Here is a 20256-nt window from a genome sequence, read left to right on the forward strand (position 1 = left end):
ACAGTTTAATAGCTTTTAAACATCTTGGCTATGTCTACATTGGCCCCTATTCCGTAATAGGGATGCTAATGTAGCACTTGGGAATAGGCAAATCCGCGGGGGATTTAAATATCCCCCGCAGCATTTGCATTAACATGGCTGCCGCTTTTTTCCGGCTTGTAGATAAGCCGGAGAAAAGCGCCAGTCTGGACGCGATCCTCCGGAAAATAAGCCCTTTTCAGGAGGATCTCTTATTCCTACTTTCAAGGAGATGGCTCTGATGACAGCCCAGCAATCTAAGAATACGTACTACAGGAAGGAGGAGAAAGGTGAACATCCAAAAATCTCTCAAGTGCCTCATCTCTTTCCTCAAGTGTTGAGGAGCATGAGGAGGCAGGACATACATGCTGAGTCGAGGGTAAAGATTTACCACTAAAGCAGAATTTGCCATCTCTCTTTGTTCCTCCGAAGCAGGAGGAATGGGAGGCTCTTGACAAAGGAAAGACTCGGGTTGCATACCCAGAAATCCCCTGGCACCCAGGAAGCTGTCTGCTTCCTCCTTAAGGCTGGTGAAACAGAGGTATCCCTTGGAAAATGCATACTGTTTCTTGCCAAGGAAGATTTCCATGAGGGTGTGAACACAGAAAGATAGATCCCACCCTGAGGGACTGTGAAACTTTAGCTGCCTTTACAGTCTTTTTGGCCCGCAGGTGCTTCACTAAAACCACAATGTTCTGATGCCATAACTCCAGATACATGACACAATAAAAGTAAACATCCCTAGATACTGTATTCATGGCAGATAAACCCTTGGGCTCATGAGTCTGGCAGCAACAGTTATGGCAGCTAACTTTGTCCAAGTGCCAGATCTGACTTATCCTGTGGTCTACTGATAATTATTGAGAACAAATCCAGCCTCAGTATTTTCAAATGAAATGCTGTTCTAAGAAATGTAATAAGATGGCAATCAACAATATGGACGAGCCAAAAGTTCACGTCTTGCTCCACCAAAGGCCACATCTCTTCCTACGAGGGCAGAAGAGCCTTTCATTCTTAGCTACTGAAAAAGGTGCCTAAGAGAGAACTTCTCCAAAATCAGAAATCACAGCCTTTCGATTATGCTAGTTCCCTTGTACAACACTGCTAACATTCTCATTCTGTTGACAGATAGTTACAATAGTTTGTGCCTATCCATATTTTAACAAACTGTTGGTGGTCTTGATTGCAGGTGGTTCTTGTTTTCATTAATCTTCAGATATTTTGTGTTCCGGGTAAGGAAAAATAAAGACACTGGGGAAATTAGCTGTCAAGTTTAGGGGTAAGGGGAGTTAGCAAGTTATGCGATTTCCAAGGGAAGCAGGTTTTAGTGGGGACCTGGAGGCTATGCATCCGCTGTGTGCCTGTGTACTGAGGCATTAATGTGTTACAGGCTCCCTTGGCACTTGAAAGGGTGTTACAAGGAAGAGGGAGGAGAATTGTTCTTGTTAACCTTTCAAGATAGTCCAAGAAGCAGTGGGCTCAAATTGCAGCAAGGGAGGTTTAGGTTGGACATTAGGAGAAACTTCCAGCATGTCAGGGTGGCCAAACACTGGAATAAATTGCCCAGGCAGGTTGTAGAGTCTTCATCATTGGGTTTGAAAGAGAAAATAAGACAAACTGTCAGGGATGGTCTAAACCAGAGGTGGATAATTATTTTTGATTGGGGGCCACTCCAAGAATTAGGTAAGTGGCCAGAGACGTCACTTTTCTAAGGGTATGTCTACACTTGCACTCTCTTTCGAGAGAAGGATGCAAATGAAGGTATTTGAAATTGCAAATGAAGCCGGGATTTAAATATCCCACACTTCATTTGCATAGTCTTGTTACGGCACTATTTCGAAATAACAGACGCTGTTAAGACGCGGTTATTTCGCGAGAAAACCCTTCTCTCGAAATAACCCTTATTCCTCATACAATGAGGTGTACCAGTTATTTCAAAATAGTGCCATAATGCGATTATGCAAATGAAGTGCAGGATATTTAAATCCTGGCTTCATTTGCAATTTCGAATGTCTTCATTTGCATCCCTCTCTCGAAAGAGGGTGCAAGTGTAGACATACCCTCATTGATTAATGGAGGGAAAGCAGAGTCTGGGATGGAAGTTGGGTACAGGAGAGAGCCCTGGGTAGGGGATTGGAGTTCAGGAGTGGTCTGAGATTTGGGAGGTAGTTTGAATGAAGTAGGGGGATGTGACCTGATGCAGGGTCTGGGAGGGGCTTAGGTTCAGTAGAAGATTCTGACCTGGGGGAGGGATATAGGAGGATATGCAGGGCATGGGAGCAAATCGTGTCCAGGGCAGAGGGGTAGGAGGGAGTGTAGAGGGTTGGATTATGACCTGGGTCAGAATGGAATTGTCACCTGGGGAGAGGTGCAGGAAGGAGTGCAGAGTGTTTGGGTTATGACCTGGGGCAGAGAATTGGGGTTGGGTGCCAGACTACAGGCTCTGGCCAAGAGGCACTTCCATTTACTGGAAAATAAAACTTTTATGAGTCCATTGTCTTGTGGCGTTTATCTCTGGATTTTAAAATAGTAAGTAACGTGTTAATGTAGACTTTAGCCTTAACATTTGCCCAAAGCAGGTTATGGAGTTTTTCTTGTGAATTGTAGTTCTAATAGCCTACAGATTTTTTTTTAGATTATAGAAATGGGAATTAAAATTAAAATAAATCATCACTTTAAATGCAGCCAAGAACCCCATGTTAGTCGTTGGAACTTACGTATTTATATATTTTGTGTTTTAGGAAATCTATTCCTTTTCTAACTGAATTCAATAATTCTAGACAAGGTTGTTGCTTTCGCACAGTAATGTGTGAGAGGAGAGAGAGTTGTTTTCCTCGGTCTCATGACCTACTTTACTGAGCAGCTGATGTACTATTAAAACTCGCTAGCTTGTGGAGTAGTTTATCAGATGACATTTTAAATCTTTAGAAATTGCATGTATTCAGGCTAAAATGTGACTTTTGTAACTCTTTGCACCCATCAGTAAGTAGTAAGCAGCCTTGTTTGGAGAAACCATTTTGTATAATTTAGCATGGCGCTAAAGCATACTAGAACATTTATGTAATTCTATGTAAGCCTGAAATTAGGACAGATGTTAGTAACCTAGATGTTAGAAGATGTTTGAGCTGTGGCCATGCACACAGGACACATGGTAGCGCTCTACGTTCCTCATGTATATATTAGCTGTACATTGTCTGTGTTCTACTGGATACTTGAAGAACTTCACTTAGATCTTTAAACATTAATTTGTCTAAAATTAATTATCTTTTGCTTTTTAAATCAATTCTCCAGTGTATGGGTTTCCTACTTAATGCAGAGAGAACTAAAAATGATGCCTGTCAAATTCTCTTTATCTGAGATTCTTTTATAGTCTGCAAAGCAGTGATGAAATATATCCTAGAGCTGAAAGTGTATTACAAACTTATAGCTTTTGCTAACTGTCATTCATTCTTCAGAGTTTCTAAAAAGCTATGATGAAGCTTATTTTTTTTTCCTTTCACCTTTGTGATATTGTCTGATCAGACACGGCACGAATTGCATACCCTGCCACAGACGATACAGACGTCTTTGCAGAGTAATACGTAGTTTGGGGAGTTGTAAATGGACACCCATCCTGGTTTGGGTAGTTTTCCAGAAATGCACGGTCTAGAAGCCCTTTTCAGAGAAATGTCCTGGATTCTCTGGATCCAGGACTAAGTCTGAAGCAGAATTGCAATTGGGCCAGTGTGGGTCTCTACCACGTACTGGTAAGTAGTAGCTGCTGGGAGTGGTCTATGCATGTTCAACATTAAAATGCTTGGAGGGCAGCACTTTAACATTGCTGCCCTGATAGTCCACCTGCCACATTGTCAGTAAGTGCCAGCAACACTGCTGGACCAGAAGGGCCACCAACAGGTGAGGGAGGAGCAAAAGGGGCAACTGCCCTGGGGCCTGGTGATTTAGAAGAGGCTGGGGCTCCCAGCTACTTCTGCCGCAGCCCTACTGCTCCTGTGGTGGCCATAAATGGCTGGCTGGGGGAGTGTGGTCTCCAGCCACACCCCACCTTGCCCAGGAGCCCAGCTGCTCCAGGCTGCATATCGGTAAGTCTCTTCTTGAAGATGTGAGGTAGTGTAACATTGATGCTCAAAGTATCTGTTCTAGTCTGAAAGGCTGTGAATGCTGCTCAGTTTCCTCCACAGTCATCTTCAGAGAGACAACCCCTGTCGGTCATTTGTGTTCCAAATCTGGTAAGGAGCTAGAGCCACAGGTCAGTTCTGATTGTGTTTCTACATTGTCAAGGGTTGACATAGCCTCCTCCAATCCAAACAATAGATCCCGTGTGCCGGAGGGGGGGGGTCTTTGTAAACAGCTTCCCTCCAGAGATTGTTTTAAGGCAGGGACAGACCATCTGGCCCCCCAAACATTCTTCCATCCTGCAACTGGAGGGAAATGTCCCTTGGCGCAATGGGTTCTTAGGCAGGCTGCCTGCCTGCTATGGTCCCAGCCATGCTGCTCCCAGAAATGGCCTGGCTGCCTGCTACTGGCAAACGCATCTCTGCCCACCCCTTGGGAGTACGAGGCAGCAGGTGTCCGCGTTGCCCCTACTCCCAGCACCACCCTCTGTTCCCATTGGCTGGAAACCAGCCTATGGGAGCTTCGGGGGTGGTGCATGTGGGCATGGGCAGCACACAGAGAGCCAGCATTCTGGAAATGGTGAGCGTCTGCTCTCTGCAAAAAGGAGTCTCTAATTTAAAGTGTCTCAAGTCGGCTTCCGAAAAACTTGAGGCACCCAAAATCACTTTGTCACTTCTGGAAAACGTGTTAGTCTTTTAGTAAAGTCTTCAGGGGGGATTTGAAACTATTCCAGCATATCTCATTTTGTCAGTGATTTACAAGAAATCACACTTTGGCGAAAAGGCTCTTTAACTCTCTGCTGGTGGGCACCTTACACAGTTTGGGAGGAAGGCATATTCCTAAGAGGGACTTATTTCAAGAATGACAACATATCAAGGCATTCTCATTATTTCCACTGGACAAACTATACACTGGATGCTTGGCTTGCATGGAACTAAAAGGAGAATAGATCCCCTGGACAGTTACGGAAGGATGGAAAGTTGCTAGATACTCCTTAAAGATGCCACCACTACAACATTTTCACCTCTGGATCTCAAGCTCCCAGGACAAGATGGAGCTCTAAGCTCTAAGAATTGTTTTACTTTCTGACACAGTAATAATTCCAGCAACTCAGGGACCTCCTCCAGCACTTGGTCATGGGGGTTTAATCGTTGGGCACTCTTCTTTGCATTCTAGTTCCCTTGTCTGAAATCCAGGTCTTTTGGGTGAGGTACAAGCACAGATGGTGAAGGGAGCTGAACTGACTGTAGCAGCAATGGATATTTTAAGGAAAAGTTCAAATGCGACAATGTCACGGAGGAAAAAAGATGTTAAATATGTTCTCAGAAATGTGTTTTTAGTTAACTGTTACCATCAAGTCAGCAGAAGAAGCTCAGAATAGCACAGTCTGTTAACCTTGTTAAAACACTAACTTTTATTTTTGGTGGTCTTTGTTTTAAAAAAGATGTAGGTCATAATTTTCAATCCTGGATTCCTAAATATATATGTAAGAGCTGAACTTCAGGCAAACGTCACTGAAAAAACGTGGCCTTAGAATCCAAAGGAGTTTTTTCTATCCCATTTTTGGGCATAGGATCTTGGTATTTATTTTTAATGGTTTTATGAAAATGTCTGTGAAAACCGAAATCTATTTGTTTTTAACTGATTTTAAATGTTCCATTTGTTTTTCTCGCCAGGGAGACTGTAGCTATGAACTGGAAATTCAACCTTATTTAAATATGAACGATATTAAAACCTCAGATGCTCAAAGGACTAAATGTCTTTCCACCAGCAACTCCAAGGCTCAGAAGGGTTTTTCATCCAGAAAAAACGTGGCACAAGTATCAAAAGCAAAACTTGGTTCATATTCCTTAAGCGAGCTTGATACAGAGTGTATCTCACTGTTTAAAGCAACTAACTTCAAGAGCACTAAAAGAACATCAGCATTAAATTTGGAAGTTCCTGTGCTGTGTACGGAAGTTAACATTTCAGATTCTTTTTCAACTGCAGAAGATCCCACTTCTGAATGTACTGGACAAAAAAGTCTACCAGATGATCATGCAGAAAATATGACATTTGGCTCAAATAAATGTAGTGCCCCAATTGATCTCAGTGGAAATGCTACTAGTTGTGTAAGTGAAGTAGTAAAGGAATATAAATCTGTAAATAAAGCCTGTAGCTCACTAGAGAGAAACTGTGTAGATTCTGGGTACAGCAGCCTCACAGATGAGAAATCTCCAGTTTCATCTAGCTTGTTCTACCTACCAGAATCAGAGTTGGATTCATTTGCACTCAAGCCTCCAACTGAGGACCCTTCATTTATAAAAATATTAACAAATGTAAAAAGGCTTTTGTCACAGTCTCCTCCACCTTTGAATAAACTCGATAATTATGAAGGATTGGAGAGAACCAGAGAAGATAAAATCGAACAGACTGTTTCTTTTCAAAAAGTTATTTCCAACACATTCCTAGAGGGATTGCAGGGCAAAACCTGTGACACTTTCACTGAGTTTCTGAACCCATCACTTCCCCCTCAGAAATGTTCGGAATTAAATGTCCCCAGTAAATTGTGTTCCTCTCTAAGTAGTTGTCCTTCTGAACCGAGCTTCCTTTCTGAGGCTTTTGTTGGCAAGATAAACAATGGTCTAAGCTGGGGTGGCATCTTCAGTTGTGACAGTGGTGAGCGCACAGAAATTCAAAAGGAAAACCCAACAATGGTAGATCATGTTCTGACAAATAGTCCTTCAGACAGAAATTCAGTTGATGGGTATAAAAAGGATTCTGAAAAGTTCCAGAAAAATATGGCCACTGACCAAGATGAGAGCGTAAATTTATTTGAAGATGAACATTTTTTTGATGCTAACAATGCAAGCCTTTCTAAGTACAATTGCGAACAATTTTTAGTGGCATCAGTTTTGTGTGATAAAGATATTGCACCAAGTGATGGACAGATTTCTGAATGGCATATTTCAGATGAGTGCTTTGATGCAAACCCCAGAGAATCATTAATAAACTGTGGAACCAAAACTTTGAAAGTATCTGAAGATTTGGGCATTGTCAACAAACCATTTCTGGATAATGAAGATCTTTATGACTGTTCTCAGGAATTGTTCCCTGTTAACTTTGATCTGGGGTTTTCTATCCAAGAGTCTGAGGAAGAAATCTTAGAACAAACAGATATGCATACTAGTGTTATTCATAATTCCGATGGTCTCTTGGGCATTTGTGCAGATGTTAAACCTTCTAGAGTTGAAACTGAGTTATCCAACAGTAACTTGAGACATACATCTCCACCAAAACTGAAAGATGAAAGCACTACAAGAACAAACTGTTCTACACCATTGTCCTCACCAAATCAGAACTCCACTCACGCAAAACTTACTGAAAACTGTATCCCACTCATTTCTCCTTTGAAGCAAGCAGAAGAAAAAGAACATGGGTCATATGACTCGTTGGCGTCTACATTTTCCACACCGAAAGGTAGAAAGGTTATGAATGTAAAAGTCCTCAAAAGAATTTCTATGAATGCTTTTTCTAGAGTCATGCAGGAAATTCCCCAGGTGCTGCCTCCAAAAAAAGTTTTGCTAAATTCAGCCTTTGATACAGAAGACCTCCCCTCAGGAAAGACTGAAAACCTGGACCATAGACAGCTGCATGTTTCCCAGACGTTTCCTGTTGAAGGTAATGTGTCACAGTTAAAGAGTTGCTCATTCTTCCACTAAAAAACATCCTTCTGTAGAATTCAGTAAGTTATGAATCCTTGACCTTTAGGGTGTGACCTCAGGTGGATGGGGGAAATCACAGCCTCTAGATTTCTGGAGGGCCCAATCTTTGTGGCTTATGTGGGAGGGTGGGGTGCCCAAAACTCTTGCTTTAATAATAGGGTCACAGTATGGATAATTCAGATTAGCAAAGCAGCAGCTAATTAACTCAATAAGTTATTGCCTCATCACCCTTGAGCTTTCATACATAGCAGAATTATTCTTTGTTCACGAAGGGCTCCTTTGGATTACAGCCGAGGGTGCTTTTTCTTGGCATCATTCAGACTCAGCCTGAGTTATGCAGTCTGTGAGAAGCGGCAGTCAGAAAAGCAAACAATGTTAGGAATAATTTTAAAAGGGATATAGAATAAGACAGAATATCTTACTGTCTCTATATATAACCATGGTACGCCCACATCTTGAATACTGAGTACAGATGTGGTCCCCTTGTCTCAAAAAAGATATATTGGTATCGGAAAAGGTTCAGAGAAGGGCAGCAAAAATCATGAGGGATTTGGAATGGCTCCCATATGGAGAGTGATTAAAAAGACTGGGACTTTTCATCTTCAAAAAGAGGACACTGAGAGGATATGATAGAGGATATGATAGAGAATAGGTTAGATAGACATCTGTCAGGGATGGTGTAGACGGAGCTTGGTCCTGCCTTGAGGGTGGGGGGCTGGACTCGATGACCTCTCGAGGTCCCTTCCAGTCCTATGATTCTATGATTCCATAAAATCATGACGGGTGTGGAAAAAGTGAGCAAGGAAAAGTTATTTACTTATTCCCACAAAATAAGAACTAGGGGTCAACCAAATGAAATTAATAGGCACAAGGTTTAAAACAAACAAATGGATGTTTTTTTTCATGCAGTGGTGCATAGTCAATCTGTGGAACTCCTTGCCAGAGGATGTACTGAAGGCCAGGACTTTAACAAAAAAGAGCTAGATAAATTAATGGAGGTTAGGTCCATCAATGGTTATTAGCCAAGATGGATAGGAATGGTGTCCTTAACCTCTGTTTGTCTGGAAATGGATGATAGTAGGGGGATCATGTGAGGGTTCCCTGTTCTGTTCACTTCCTGTGGGGCATCTGGCATTGGCTACTGTCGGCAGACAGGATATTAGGCTACATGGACTTTGGTCTGACCCAATATGGCCATTCTTATGTTCTATAAATATAGGGAATATGGCATCTTTCAGAATACATCAAATGGTGTAATTCCTTATAGTTCACTAGAAAATTAATATACAGCCTACTGCAGGTTTGGTAAGAATAATTTTTAGTCTGTTCTACTTCTTTTTAGAGTGTGTGGTAAGAAAACAAGAATGTGGCAACTAATCAATAAATAAAAACGTAACTTGGCCCCTAGTAATATAGGGTAATTCCCTTCACTTCCATTTTTTGCACTTACATTATTCCCTCCACTCCATCTTCTACGCTGCAGGGGAAACTATTACAGTACAAAGAAAAGGAGATTGACAGTGTGTATCAGTAGGAAAATACTTGTTTGGGTTACCGGGGCTAACTGGAACAATACTTACTACGTCTGTCAATAAATAATTATGTTTTCAGTCCTCATTCAAAGCTAAATAGATTTTGATTGTTCAGTCAGAGCTATATTGTGCTGTGGTGAATGTTTTCTTACAGTTGTTATCTGTTTGTCACTCCTCAGTAGGAAGTAGCAGCGAAAGTGAAGAAGAGATTGTTTTCCAAAGGAGACATAAGAAAAAAGGAAACGTTTTGAAATCTCCTGATGTGAGTCATTCAGAAGAAGAAAGTTACGTTAAATGTCAAAGCAAAACTCTTTTCTAGAATCTGTAATGACATTTTAATTTATTTCTGTTTACCAAGGTTCAGAATAACAGTGATTTTGAATCACCAGTTCATGCTGTCAAGAAGCGTAGGCATCCAGTTAACACAGTAAGTAAATGTTTGAAGAAGACGTAAAGAAAATGTCTAAAAAACAAAACATTTGTCATCTTTTTTTTAAAATGGCAAACACTTTCCCAATCGCTATAAAACCTCTCCAGCTTTTAAAAAAGTTCTGTTTTAGTGTACTGTAAAGGATACTGTCTCACTAACAGAAAGCATGCAGAATACTGCTGCTTGTGACCATACAGACTTGAGAACTGGGCAGCCATAGATGTACTTGTGGGGCGGGGGCGGGGAGGATAAACTACAACAGACACACAGAAAGGGGGTGGCACAATCAAATTTGTTTGAGAACTACAGACTTAGATAATAGCGGCCATTAAAAAATAACAGCTGAGTAATTATGAATGGTTGCATGACCTATTCTTTTCCTTGTTTGTAACATACTCTAGTCAGAATCCTCTAGTGATGAGGGCATAGATTTTCACAAGAAATCCAACAAGAATGCACATTGTGACATGAGCCATAACAGGAAACAACTAAAAGGTGTCAAAAGGCAAAAGAGTAATGACTTTATATTCAAGGTAAGAGCTTTGCATGTTGCTGTGAATGTGGTTGTATAGATTTTAAAGGCCTGGGATAGCTTGCGTTTCAATGATACACTAGTTAATTATTAGGTTTTCAGAATTATATAGACAAATCTACTGTGTGTGTAAGATTTTAAAACTTAATGAACAGAAATTCTTTTGTGACTTTTCTTAAGCAGTTTAATCCCTCCCCCCCCTTCCTTGTTTACATGTATATATTCCCCTTTGTTCTGAATACAGATAACACAATCGGGGTCCGGTTTGAGAAACTAGGCAGTGCACTCAAGCTGAAGACAGTAAAAGTAAACCAAGAGCTTACATGGGGAATGTAAATGTCCATGTTTTCTAACTTGTCTCTCTTAAATAGTCTAACTGGGGGAAATAATTTAAAAATAAAAATGGCATTAAGGAGCATTCTCACACCGAGACCATGTGACTTTGAATTGCATGCCACGGAATCTTGAACTCTGCCCTATACATCTCTGTGGCATGTTATGGCCCGGGGGTATCACTGGTCGACTGTGGTTGTGTCTACACTGAAGCTTATGTCCGCATCATTTGTCATGACAGGGGGTGAATAAACCCACCTCCTTGAGGGTATGTCTACACTGCCACCCTGGTTTGAACTATGGTGGCTAATGTAGGCATTCGAAGTTGCAAATGAAGCCCGGGATTTAAATATCCCAGGCTTCATTTGCACCTTGCCGGGCACTGCCATTTTTAAATCCCCGTTAGTGTGGACTCCGTGCCCGCAGCTACACGCAGCACAGAGTAGGTAGTTCGAATTAGGCTCTCTACCTTCTCCTCTCTACCGTTACTCCTCGTGGAACGAGGGTGGCAGTGCAGACATACCCTCAACGCTGTGGAGGAGGACCTCGATGCACTGAAAACACAGCGACAGTCTGAAATAAATTAAAAGTGAAAATTGCACATCACGAGACCCGAAAAAGGTACATTGTCTCCTCAGGGTGAGACTTGCCAGGGACTTGTGCGTAACCAGGGCCTAGCCCATTGAAGGGATTAGAAAACACTGGCAGTTTAAAGTTAATCCGCTCCTACCTAGGCAGCTAACGTGAAGGACCCTGAATAGGTATCATGTAACCACAACAAGCTGGAGGAACAATGCTTGTTGCATTAAGGACAATCTGCAAGTGAAGGAGATGCATTGGTATGAGCCTTGCTAGGAGGGAAATACCCTAATCGAGCCGCCTGAGCACCAGGGCACGCTTTGCTGCTTCTGGGTCATCCCAGGGTACATACTGACGCCCCGCCTGCACGGAGGGTTAAAATGTCACACGCAGTCCAGCACTTGGGACGGGCAGGATTGAAGTGATAGTGAGGCTCTTAACGCTGTTGGCTACGTAGACTGAGTCTCCTTGGTGCGTGGCACTCAAAGGCCATGAGGTCATCCTCGCCCTGGAGAGCTGTTTGCCACCAGCACACTCTTTGTGGGGACAGAGAGGCTGTGCAGAGGGAAGAGCAGAAATACGGGGGCTGATGCATCCAGCTGGTACCATCATCTACGCATTTCTGCAGGTCTGAGGCTGAAGGTGCAGAGTCTCTGCAGCATAAAGGGTCCTGCTGTATGTAATCTGTGGGCTGATGAAATTCCAGCCCATGCGTCATGACTAGGGCTTGGGCGGTTAGGCCTTCTGCTCCACACCGGGGCAGTCAGAGACCAAGAACAGCTTTGAGGGTCAGAGTCAGAGATAAGGGTCAGAGCCGGGAGCCCATTGCTACAGCTGGCTGGGCCGTCCGTCCTGTTGCCTGGACGCTTCCTGCAACTCCTCCTGGGCTTGCATAGGGAGTTTGCACAAGTGAGGAGTCACTGGGGAAGCTGTCAGTCCCAGCCATTCCAGGGTTCTTCCTGTCGTCTTTATGGTCACAGGGTCTGTGTGACAATGCGCAGGCCCTATCCTGGCTGGTGGCATTGGCACATAAATAGCAGATGCCCTGCACCCCGCAGGCTGCACCCCGTGGGGAGAAGCAATCTCACCAGGAGCTGTCTTGTAGAGAAACACGGACAGGCTTTCCAAAAGACTCACTGTCACCATCGCGCTCTCTGTTTGCATTGGCTATGGAGGCCTATCTATGGTCGGGCCAGAACACAGACTCGACTGTCCAAGCAAGCCAGTAGTGCTCTGTGTGAAGAGGGGTGCAGAGAGGGACGGTGTGTCACAGATCCCCTTTCCGTCAGGTGATGTGTAGAATACTGAGCCTTGGTGCCAAGATCCTCACGTTAGGTCACTTTGCCCAGAGCTGAAACGATGAATAATTTGGCCTATCTAAGGCAAGCATGGAATGGGGCAAAATAACAGGTGCTCTAGAATCCATATCTGAACTTGGTGGTGCTAGTGGGTTTGCTGCAGACCAACAGTATTTTGTGAGTAAACTCAGTAGCAAAATGTTAAAATAAAACACTGAAAATGCAGTTCTGTGCTTTAAAACAGGCCAGTGCCTGGGTAATTTAGATGTGATGTTTGCAGAACTTTGCCATCACCTCCTGATTATCCTAACTCGGCACGGGACCACATGCTGTCTGCTTTCAGCATGCGAGTCTTTGGCTGCTCCTTTCTAACCTCAGTCTCAGCGCTTTGACTGTACTCTTTCACGTCTTACTCTCCCTTGGATTTCAGCGTCTGACACATGAAGTCTGCTGTCCTCAGAGAGCTCTGGATCTCCTAAATGCATGAACTGATTTTATCTACAGTATCCATCCCTCTGATGCACACTGCTGTAAATTACTCACTTGCTTGTATTTTCATAGAGTGCAGCCAGGCAGTTTTTAGATGAAGAAGCTGAACTTTCCCTACAAGAGGCGGGGGATATTTCATCGGATGAGAGTGATTCAGAGAACGAGCTACATTCCTCACTCAATCAATTCCTCAACGATGAGACCCAGTTCACAGAGGTTTTAAATGGTAAATGAGGGAAGTCGTGTCCCTTCTATGAAAACATTGGGATTTGTATTTGTTTTTTCTCTTGGAGATCTGATCTCACAGGTAACCATTAGTCACATTTGATCCAGAAACCTATTGCATAAAAGGCCAAATATCTCCGTGCAGTGAAAGCAGCATGTGTAGAGAGGGGGAGAGGCATGTTGTCCGGCTGGTGTATGGGAGGCCTGGGAAAGGGGAGGGTCAGAAAGACGCCATGTTGGAGAGGCAGAGGGGGAGATTTTCTAGCAGCAGGGAAAGGGGTGTGGGGTTGAGGGATTTTAGCTGAGGCAGTGTTCCATGTGCTCTTCTTCCTCCCCCCGCCCCCATTTACTTGCTAGGCACCAGTGCTCTGGAAGGGCTGGACTCATACGCATCTGACCTCGGCACAGGGAGCTGTCCTGCCACGGGAGCTGGAAGAATAGCTCCAGTTTGCTGCCTGGGGGGGTAGCCCTAGTGGGCTCCCTGTATCACCTTTCATCTAGTTGCTGGGTCTCTCATGACTGTGGGAGCGAGGCAGATCGCCAGCTGTGGGGGATTTTGTGGGAGAATCTTGAGTCTTTATCAAGGCAAAAAAATGTGAAGAGCCTGCTTTGGTATGGAATTTTACCTTGGGCGATTCCTTTATGGAAATGCCTCAGAGGGGAAGCCGTGTTAGTCAGTAACTTAACCCTTGCTACAAGACCCCTCGTTTTATCTTCGAGACTAACCAAAAAATACACATAGTATCATTTCATGGGCACAGCCCACTTCTTCAGATGAGTGGAGCAAGAGGCAAGTGGTGCCTGATGTTGTTCCAAAATAACAAAGAGCGCGTCTACACAACAGGGCATTATTTTGAGCTGGAGGACTTCTTACGCCAACTCCTGTAACCCTCATTTCACGAGGAGTAAGGGAAGTCGAAGGAAGAGTGTTCTTCTTTCAACCTCCTGCTGTGTAGACTGTGCCAAAGCCAAATTAAGCTGTTTTGACTTCAGCTACGCAGTTGATGTAGCTGAAGTTGTGTAGCTTAATTCGACTTTAGCCCTGCTGTGTGGACGAACCCTAAAGTGCTACAGGACCACTTGTTTTTTAAAGTCCTTTTATGGAAATGTTTATTTTGTTGGTGGAAAACAATTGTGTAATTAACCCCTTAATAAAATGTGTGTGTATGTGTGTCTGTCTGTCTGTCTGTTTTCATAATTTTTATTCAGATTCTGAGATGGAAGGAGTTTACCTAAAATCTGTCCGTAGCCCCGCAGTCGGCAACAGGTATAAAATGGTGCACAAAGGATTCAATAGCATGGCAGTTTTCTCTCAGGTATGAAGTGAAGTGACTCTGCTTTCCTTGTGAAATATAATGTATTCAAGGTGCTGTTTATATTTAATCTTCCTTTAAGATTAAATATAACAAGTTCTGTGAGTCTGTCTCTGAGTCCGTTTGTTCAGGAATTCCTCGTAAGGGGTAAGCGCTAGGACCGCCAGGTTTGGTGAGCAGCTTCCCTCATCCTAACTCAAACGCGGGTCAGGGTTTGGTTGTGCCAGGAAAACAGGCTGTGCCTGGAATTTGTTAGTTTTCCATAACATGGAAAGGGAAGGGGGGAGAGGGAGAGAGACATAATCCTCATATTCTCACCTGGGGGCAGCAAGCACAGGGGAGAGCGGTCCTACCGAGTGACCACTAGGAGCAGCCACACCACCGATGGAGTGGGGATAGGGCGCTGCCATTTTGCCTGCCACTGGTATGTAGCCTCCCTGCCTAACTCCCCCCTCCCCCTCCCACTCCCACACCCCTCTGGTCCCCTCCCTCCAGAGCACCATGGGCTGGCCAGCCCAGCCCCAGCCACCCTCCACAGGTCCCACTGGCAGACCGCCCCGTCCCCATCTGCACCACTGGGATGCCCAGCATGGCCACTGCAGGCCAGCCTGTGAGGCCTCTCAGCCTGGGGAGTGCTGCCGGGGGAGGCCTATGCAGCCTCCCTGCTCCCAATCACCAGGCCAGGCCCTCCACCTCCCACTCCCTTCCCTTCTCCTACCCCCCTTCCTCCCCCGGCCAGACCTAGGCAGCGCCGGGTAAGTCTGCTAGCTCCTTATAAGAGAGACCAGGATGCGTACGCTGATGGAAGAGCGCTCATCCATCAGTTTATACTACTCCCTTTACTACTCCCAGAGAGGCCACTGCTGAATTTACAGGTAAATGGCTTGGGTCTCAATATTCAGTCCTCTCTCATGTATTGAACAATGCAAAATGGACAACTGCATTGCTTCCTGTGGGGCCTCTGTATTCTCTGTCGGATCTTGCCGTGCCCTCGTCACTGGTAGCTGAGCATCTATATTGGACAACAACGCTGGTTTTATGGGGGAAATCTTAACTTCTTTGCTATTTCCAGCTGAGAGCTCAAGCTGGCACGGCCGTTGAGCTTGTCTCCTATACTTGCTTGCAGATAAATTCCACAGGGCATGTACAACAGACACGACGACACACTGCTCTATCTGTGCCGCGGCTGCTTCTTTCTGAATCTGCAAACGGCGAGGCCTCTGTACCCAGCTTCCCTGTGTTCTGGAATTTCATTTCCCACATCTTTGTGCCCTGAGATGGGTTGTGCAGAGTAGATAACATTTCTGAGAATACATCTAGCAAAGTGCCTGTCTCGTGATTGTTAAATGTTTGGTTCGGCCCAGTGGCAGCAGTTTTGCATATATTGTGTGGAATTTGCATTTACACGTGGTAGAGTGAGAGCTGTGTCTCGCCAGCATTGTTTCATATCAAAATGTAGAATTTTGTCTTTGGGGTACAAGCTGGCGGTTTTAGAATGAATGAAAGTACTTTTTTTTTTATTATCTGAAATGTTTAGCTCTGGGACACACTGAACCCTGAAACAAAGGCTGCCTGCTTACAAGGCCGTCGTAGAACTAGTAGCCAGTAACTCTCACTACTTTCTGCGTTCGGTACAGTCCAATTCTCTCTAAATATTTCTAGTGACAAATGATGGGTTTGCACTGCACTTGCACGTTTCCCACGTACTCTCCGGGAACCCCACACGTCTGGGCACGGTAGGGTGGGGCCCAAGAGGTAGCTCAGAACTCAGGGACCGGGTTTGCATTCAGCAGTTGGGACCCACGGGGATAAATCGGCACCCCACTGACGTGATGGCCAGGCCAAAGTGATCGTGTTCTTCCTTCTAGATCCCTGAGCAAGACGAGGCTTACCTGGCAGACAGCTTCTGTGTGGAAGAGGCGGAAGAGGGAAGTCCCAGGCAAAGTGGCTCTAGTGAAGAAGAGGAAGTGTCTGTCCGTTTTGACCTGGTACAGGATGAGCGCTCCGCCAGCGGGAGAAAACAGTACTGCACTCGCCGCAGAGTAGCTCTCCATCAGGCCAAGATGCAACAAAATTGTGCGGCTCCTTTAACCAAGAAAAGATCCCGAATTGTTGTTCTCGACGATTCAAGTGGGGAAGAAACAAATGTCAGTAACCAGAGGCTGATAAAAAACGCCTCTCCCAGGACAGACCACAGCCGTGCTCACTCACCCACGTCCGTGCTTTCCGACTCTCCTGGGGAGCCCAAAGCTCCTGGTGGAAACAGCCCTGTTCCTCAGCCCCTGCAGGGCAAGGGGCAGACACTCCTTAACCTGAAGGCTTCAGTGTCCGACGTGCTGGACTTCCAGCCAGAAGGGAGGGGCACTGGCAGGCGGCCATCGCTGGCTGTTGCTGCACTGCCAGGGGATGAGGATTTTCAGGCCAGACTCCAGGTAGGTATTAATCCAAAGGCATACGACCAGCAGTGCGCTTCCCCGGAATGTGCAGCCTGGGCCCGATCGGCTCTCAGTAGCCAATGGCTGGGAATCAGGAGCCATTAGAGACAGTTGACAGGACGGTGCATTGTCGTCTGGGGAAGTCCACGTCCCCTTCCCCCTCTCCGAGGGGCCCTTTCCTGTGCACAGTTCACTTTGGATTAGCAATGTCAAGATGGGGGGGACGGACCAAATTTTCATTAACGGTTGTTGAGGGGCATGACCACATTTCTGGTAAGGGGCGGGGGAGGGGCTTCAGATAATTTGGGGTCAGATCATCAGGGCTCTGGTCTCATTCCTGAATTTATAATTTCAGTAGAAGGTCCAAAATCACACTCTTGGTGGGCTAACGTTTGGCTCCTAAATCCATATGTAAGTGTCCAAGTAAAGGTGGCCTGGTTTCCAAAGGTGCTGAGCCGTCTGCAGCTCCCATGGTTTCACTAGCACTGACGAGTGCTAGTTACTTGCAAGTTCAGCCCCCGTCTCTGGTACCCGAGTACAGATCTGGGAGCCTTGCCCTAGACAGGCAGGTTGGAAAGAGGCCTGAACTCTGCAGTACAGAGAAGTTAGGAATGAGATCAGTGTGGATTTCTCATTACAATTGCAGCGGAATGATTTGTGAGAGCAGCATCGTGCTTTGTTTCACACTCATCCTGGCCTGCTAAGGCCTTAGATTTAAATCCCCTCTCTGTGCGCTGTCGCTGTTACAAACGGTGTCATGTGCACCTCACGCTTGCAGGTAGAAGGCTCTTCAAACAACCTTTGTGCAGACGCTTCAAATCCACGGTGCTCTGGCCCGGAGAGAAACGCCTCCTTGTGCATTCTAGTTGACAGTCGTGAGATCTCCTCCGGCTCAGAAATAATTTCCTGCCTAAAAGCGGAGCATGGCGTGAAGGTGCAGGTATGCTCGCTCGGCGGCTGTGACTACATTGTGAGCACCCGCATGGCAGTGGAGAGGAGAACCCAGTCAGAACTGCTGAACAGTCTGAACAGGACCAAAGTTATACAACGGATTCAGCAGCTGCAGAGCATGTTCGAGAGGATCTGCGTGATTGTGGAGAAGGACAGGGTTAAAGCAGGTTAGCTATGGCTGCTGTGGCAGGCACAATTGTAATGCCTGTGCTGGCTTTGTATGTTGCTGGAATCGGGAAGGGTAAAGACCGTTAGTTTTAGATTCTATGCAAGGTCCTATGGAAATACAGCCAGAAACCCATTGCTACAGCCTGAGCGATGCTGCTGGGTACTGAAAGGGTTTGTAAATGGATGTAGAGTTTAGCAGCGTTACCCGTAGTGATCCCTCTGTTTATTCCTGGTAACGCTAGTCCCTGAAGCAGCCAAAAGCCAGGTTTGCCCAGGGGATGATGGGAATTTACCACCTTGTATTTGTTTAGCTGAAAAGATTTGTTGGGGTGCCATAAACGCCAGCGACCCTTCACACCGGCACATTGTAACCGCGTGTCAGACACAACAGGCCTCCAGGACCTTTCTAAAGGAAAGCGCTTAGTATAGAGAAGGCATCTCATCCATCAGCATGGCCGGGTGCTGCCGATAGACGTTTAGTGTCTCACCCATCAGGGAGACAGTGGCCTTGCTTTGGCGTCGGCGAGGGCATAGGAGGCCTTCCACAGCAGCTGGAGGAATTGATTTGCCTCATTTGATACGAGGCGGATGCTTCGGCCTGTCTCCCCTGCCAGGCAGAGGACTGGGATTGGGCCTGAAGGTGCAAGCTCTGCACATCGACTCGGAGGGGATGGATGGCCTGACACGCGAAGGTGCTTCTCTAGCCTGCTGCTGGTGCACGTCCTGCCCCTCCCCCTCAGCCCGTTCCCCCCCCCCCCCCCCTTCCTTCTCATTACTCCAGCTGTGCTGCTCATCATGGGCTCTTCTTCTCTAACCACTTCCTGGTCCAGCACCTGGTCCTGTAGAATCCCTCATCTTTGGCTCTTCCTTCTCCACAGCCAGCCCCGGCTCCTCCCAGTGCCTCATGCTAACGGCTCCTCCTCTGGTTTTCCCTTTCAGCTCTTGTATTTGGTACAGCTGCCGACTTGCCTCTGACGCTGATTCTGAACTCTTCTCTTCTGACTATGCAGGAGAGACTTCGAGATTGCTCCAAAGGACTAAGTACTATGATGGCCTGCTGGCCGCCTTCATCCGGGCTGGAATCCGCATCCTTTTCAGCTCTTGCCAAGAGGAATCGGCCAGCTTGTTGAAAGATCTGGCTATGGTGGAGCAGAGGAAGAACGTTGCTATTCAAGTGCCAACAGAAGTGAGAGGGGCCAAAGAAGCAGCTCTCCGGTTCTATCTGAGTATTCCCAACATCAGCCACTTAGCTGCCCTGCACATGTGCCATGGCTTTGAGTCTGTGAAGAAGATGGCTAACAGGTAAGGGCGGGTGGACTGCGCTGTAAATGCCTCAGGATTCATGTCAAAGGGGAAAATGAATTGGGCAGAAGTTTCCTTTAGGCCACCGTACCTGCTGATCCTTTCACATCCCTGTTTTCCATGCCGCCTCCTTGGCCCTCTCCCACAGGATCTCTTGCCAGTGCAGGGATCAGCTAGAGCGGCTGAATGGAGCCATCTCGTCACTGCACTTGGGCATGATCGTCACCTCGGTGTCGTGACCTCCAGGTGTCTCCTGCAGCATCTCTCCAGGCTCCCTGCTAATCTTCCCTTCCTCCTAATCGGCCTCGCTCTGGTTGTGACCCAACCCCCCTTCCTCAGCCCTGCTTTGGCTCTCCCCTCCCTGTGTGTCTGCTATGGGGGAGTTCTCACAATTCCTTGTGAGAGAATGCTAGGGAAGGTTCCCTGGCATCTCTGGTGCCTGGCTTGCATCAGATACCTGTAGCAGAGTCAACAGGCCCCCGTTGTTTGTCCCATTTGGCATTTCCCCTCGTGTGCGCTGGATCCCAAAGAGCAGCATCTGAAGTGCCCTCTGTTGGTTCCTGCCTTTTACAGCTCTCCGAGGGCCATCGCCACCTGTGCCCGAGTGAGTCTGCAGAAGGCTGAGGAGATCTACCGCTATCTCCATTCTGGCTTTGACTTGCAAGTGTTGCCTGAAAAACATCCGGCCCAGAGGAGTAGCACGTAGCTGCAGCCACCGCCTCCACGAGACAGATGTCTGGACCCAAGAACCTGAGGCAATTTCTTTTTAAACAATGCACTTTACTACAGTCGCACATGACACTGTAAACTATGTAAATAAATCCTGGCACAAAA

At 46.0% G+C, this 20256-nt stretch overlaps 1 protein-coding gene across 4 annotated transcripts in view; it reads left to right on the top strand.

Annotated features, from left to right (window-relative positions):
* FANCM (FA complementation group M) overlaps positions 1 to 20256 on the top strand; it is a 106904-nt gene extending 86648 nt beyond the window's left edge. For 2 of the 4 annotated variants that reach the window (XM_075926120.1, XM_075926122.1), the window contains 10 exons: positions 5808 to 7791; positions 9547 to 9629; positions 9726 to 9794; positions 10199 to 10330; positions 13101 to 13254; positions 14463 to 14569; positions 16435 to 16998; positions 17780 to 18119; positions 19131 to 19422; positions 19996 to 20256. In XM_075926120.1, coding sequence (XP_075782235.1) covers positions 5808 to 7791; positions 9547 to 9629; positions 9726 to 9794; positions 10199 to 10330; positions 13101 to 13254; positions 14463 to 14569; positions 16435 to 16998; positions 17780 to 18119; positions 19131 to 19422; positions 19996 to 20128 — 3858 coding nt within the window. In that variant the 3' untranslated portion in view covers positions 20129 to 20256. Of the gene's footprint in view, positions 1 to 5807; positions 7792 to 9546; positions 9630 to 9725; positions 9795 to 10198; positions 10331 to 13100; positions 13255 to 14462; positions 14570 to 16434; positions 16999 to 17779; positions 18120 to 19130; positions 19423 to 19995 lie in introns of those variants that run through there. The other 2 variants (XM_075926121.1, XM_075926123.1) reach the window with 2 other exon arrangements.

Source organism: Pelodiscus sinensis, chromosome 4 (assembly GCF_049634645.1).
Source record: "Pelodiscus sinensis isolate JC-2024 chromosome 4, ASM4963464v1, whole genome shotgun sequence".
Taxonomy (NCBI): domain Eukaryota; kingdom Metazoa; phylum Chordata; order Testudines; family Trionychidae; genus Pelodiscus; species Pelodiscus sinensis.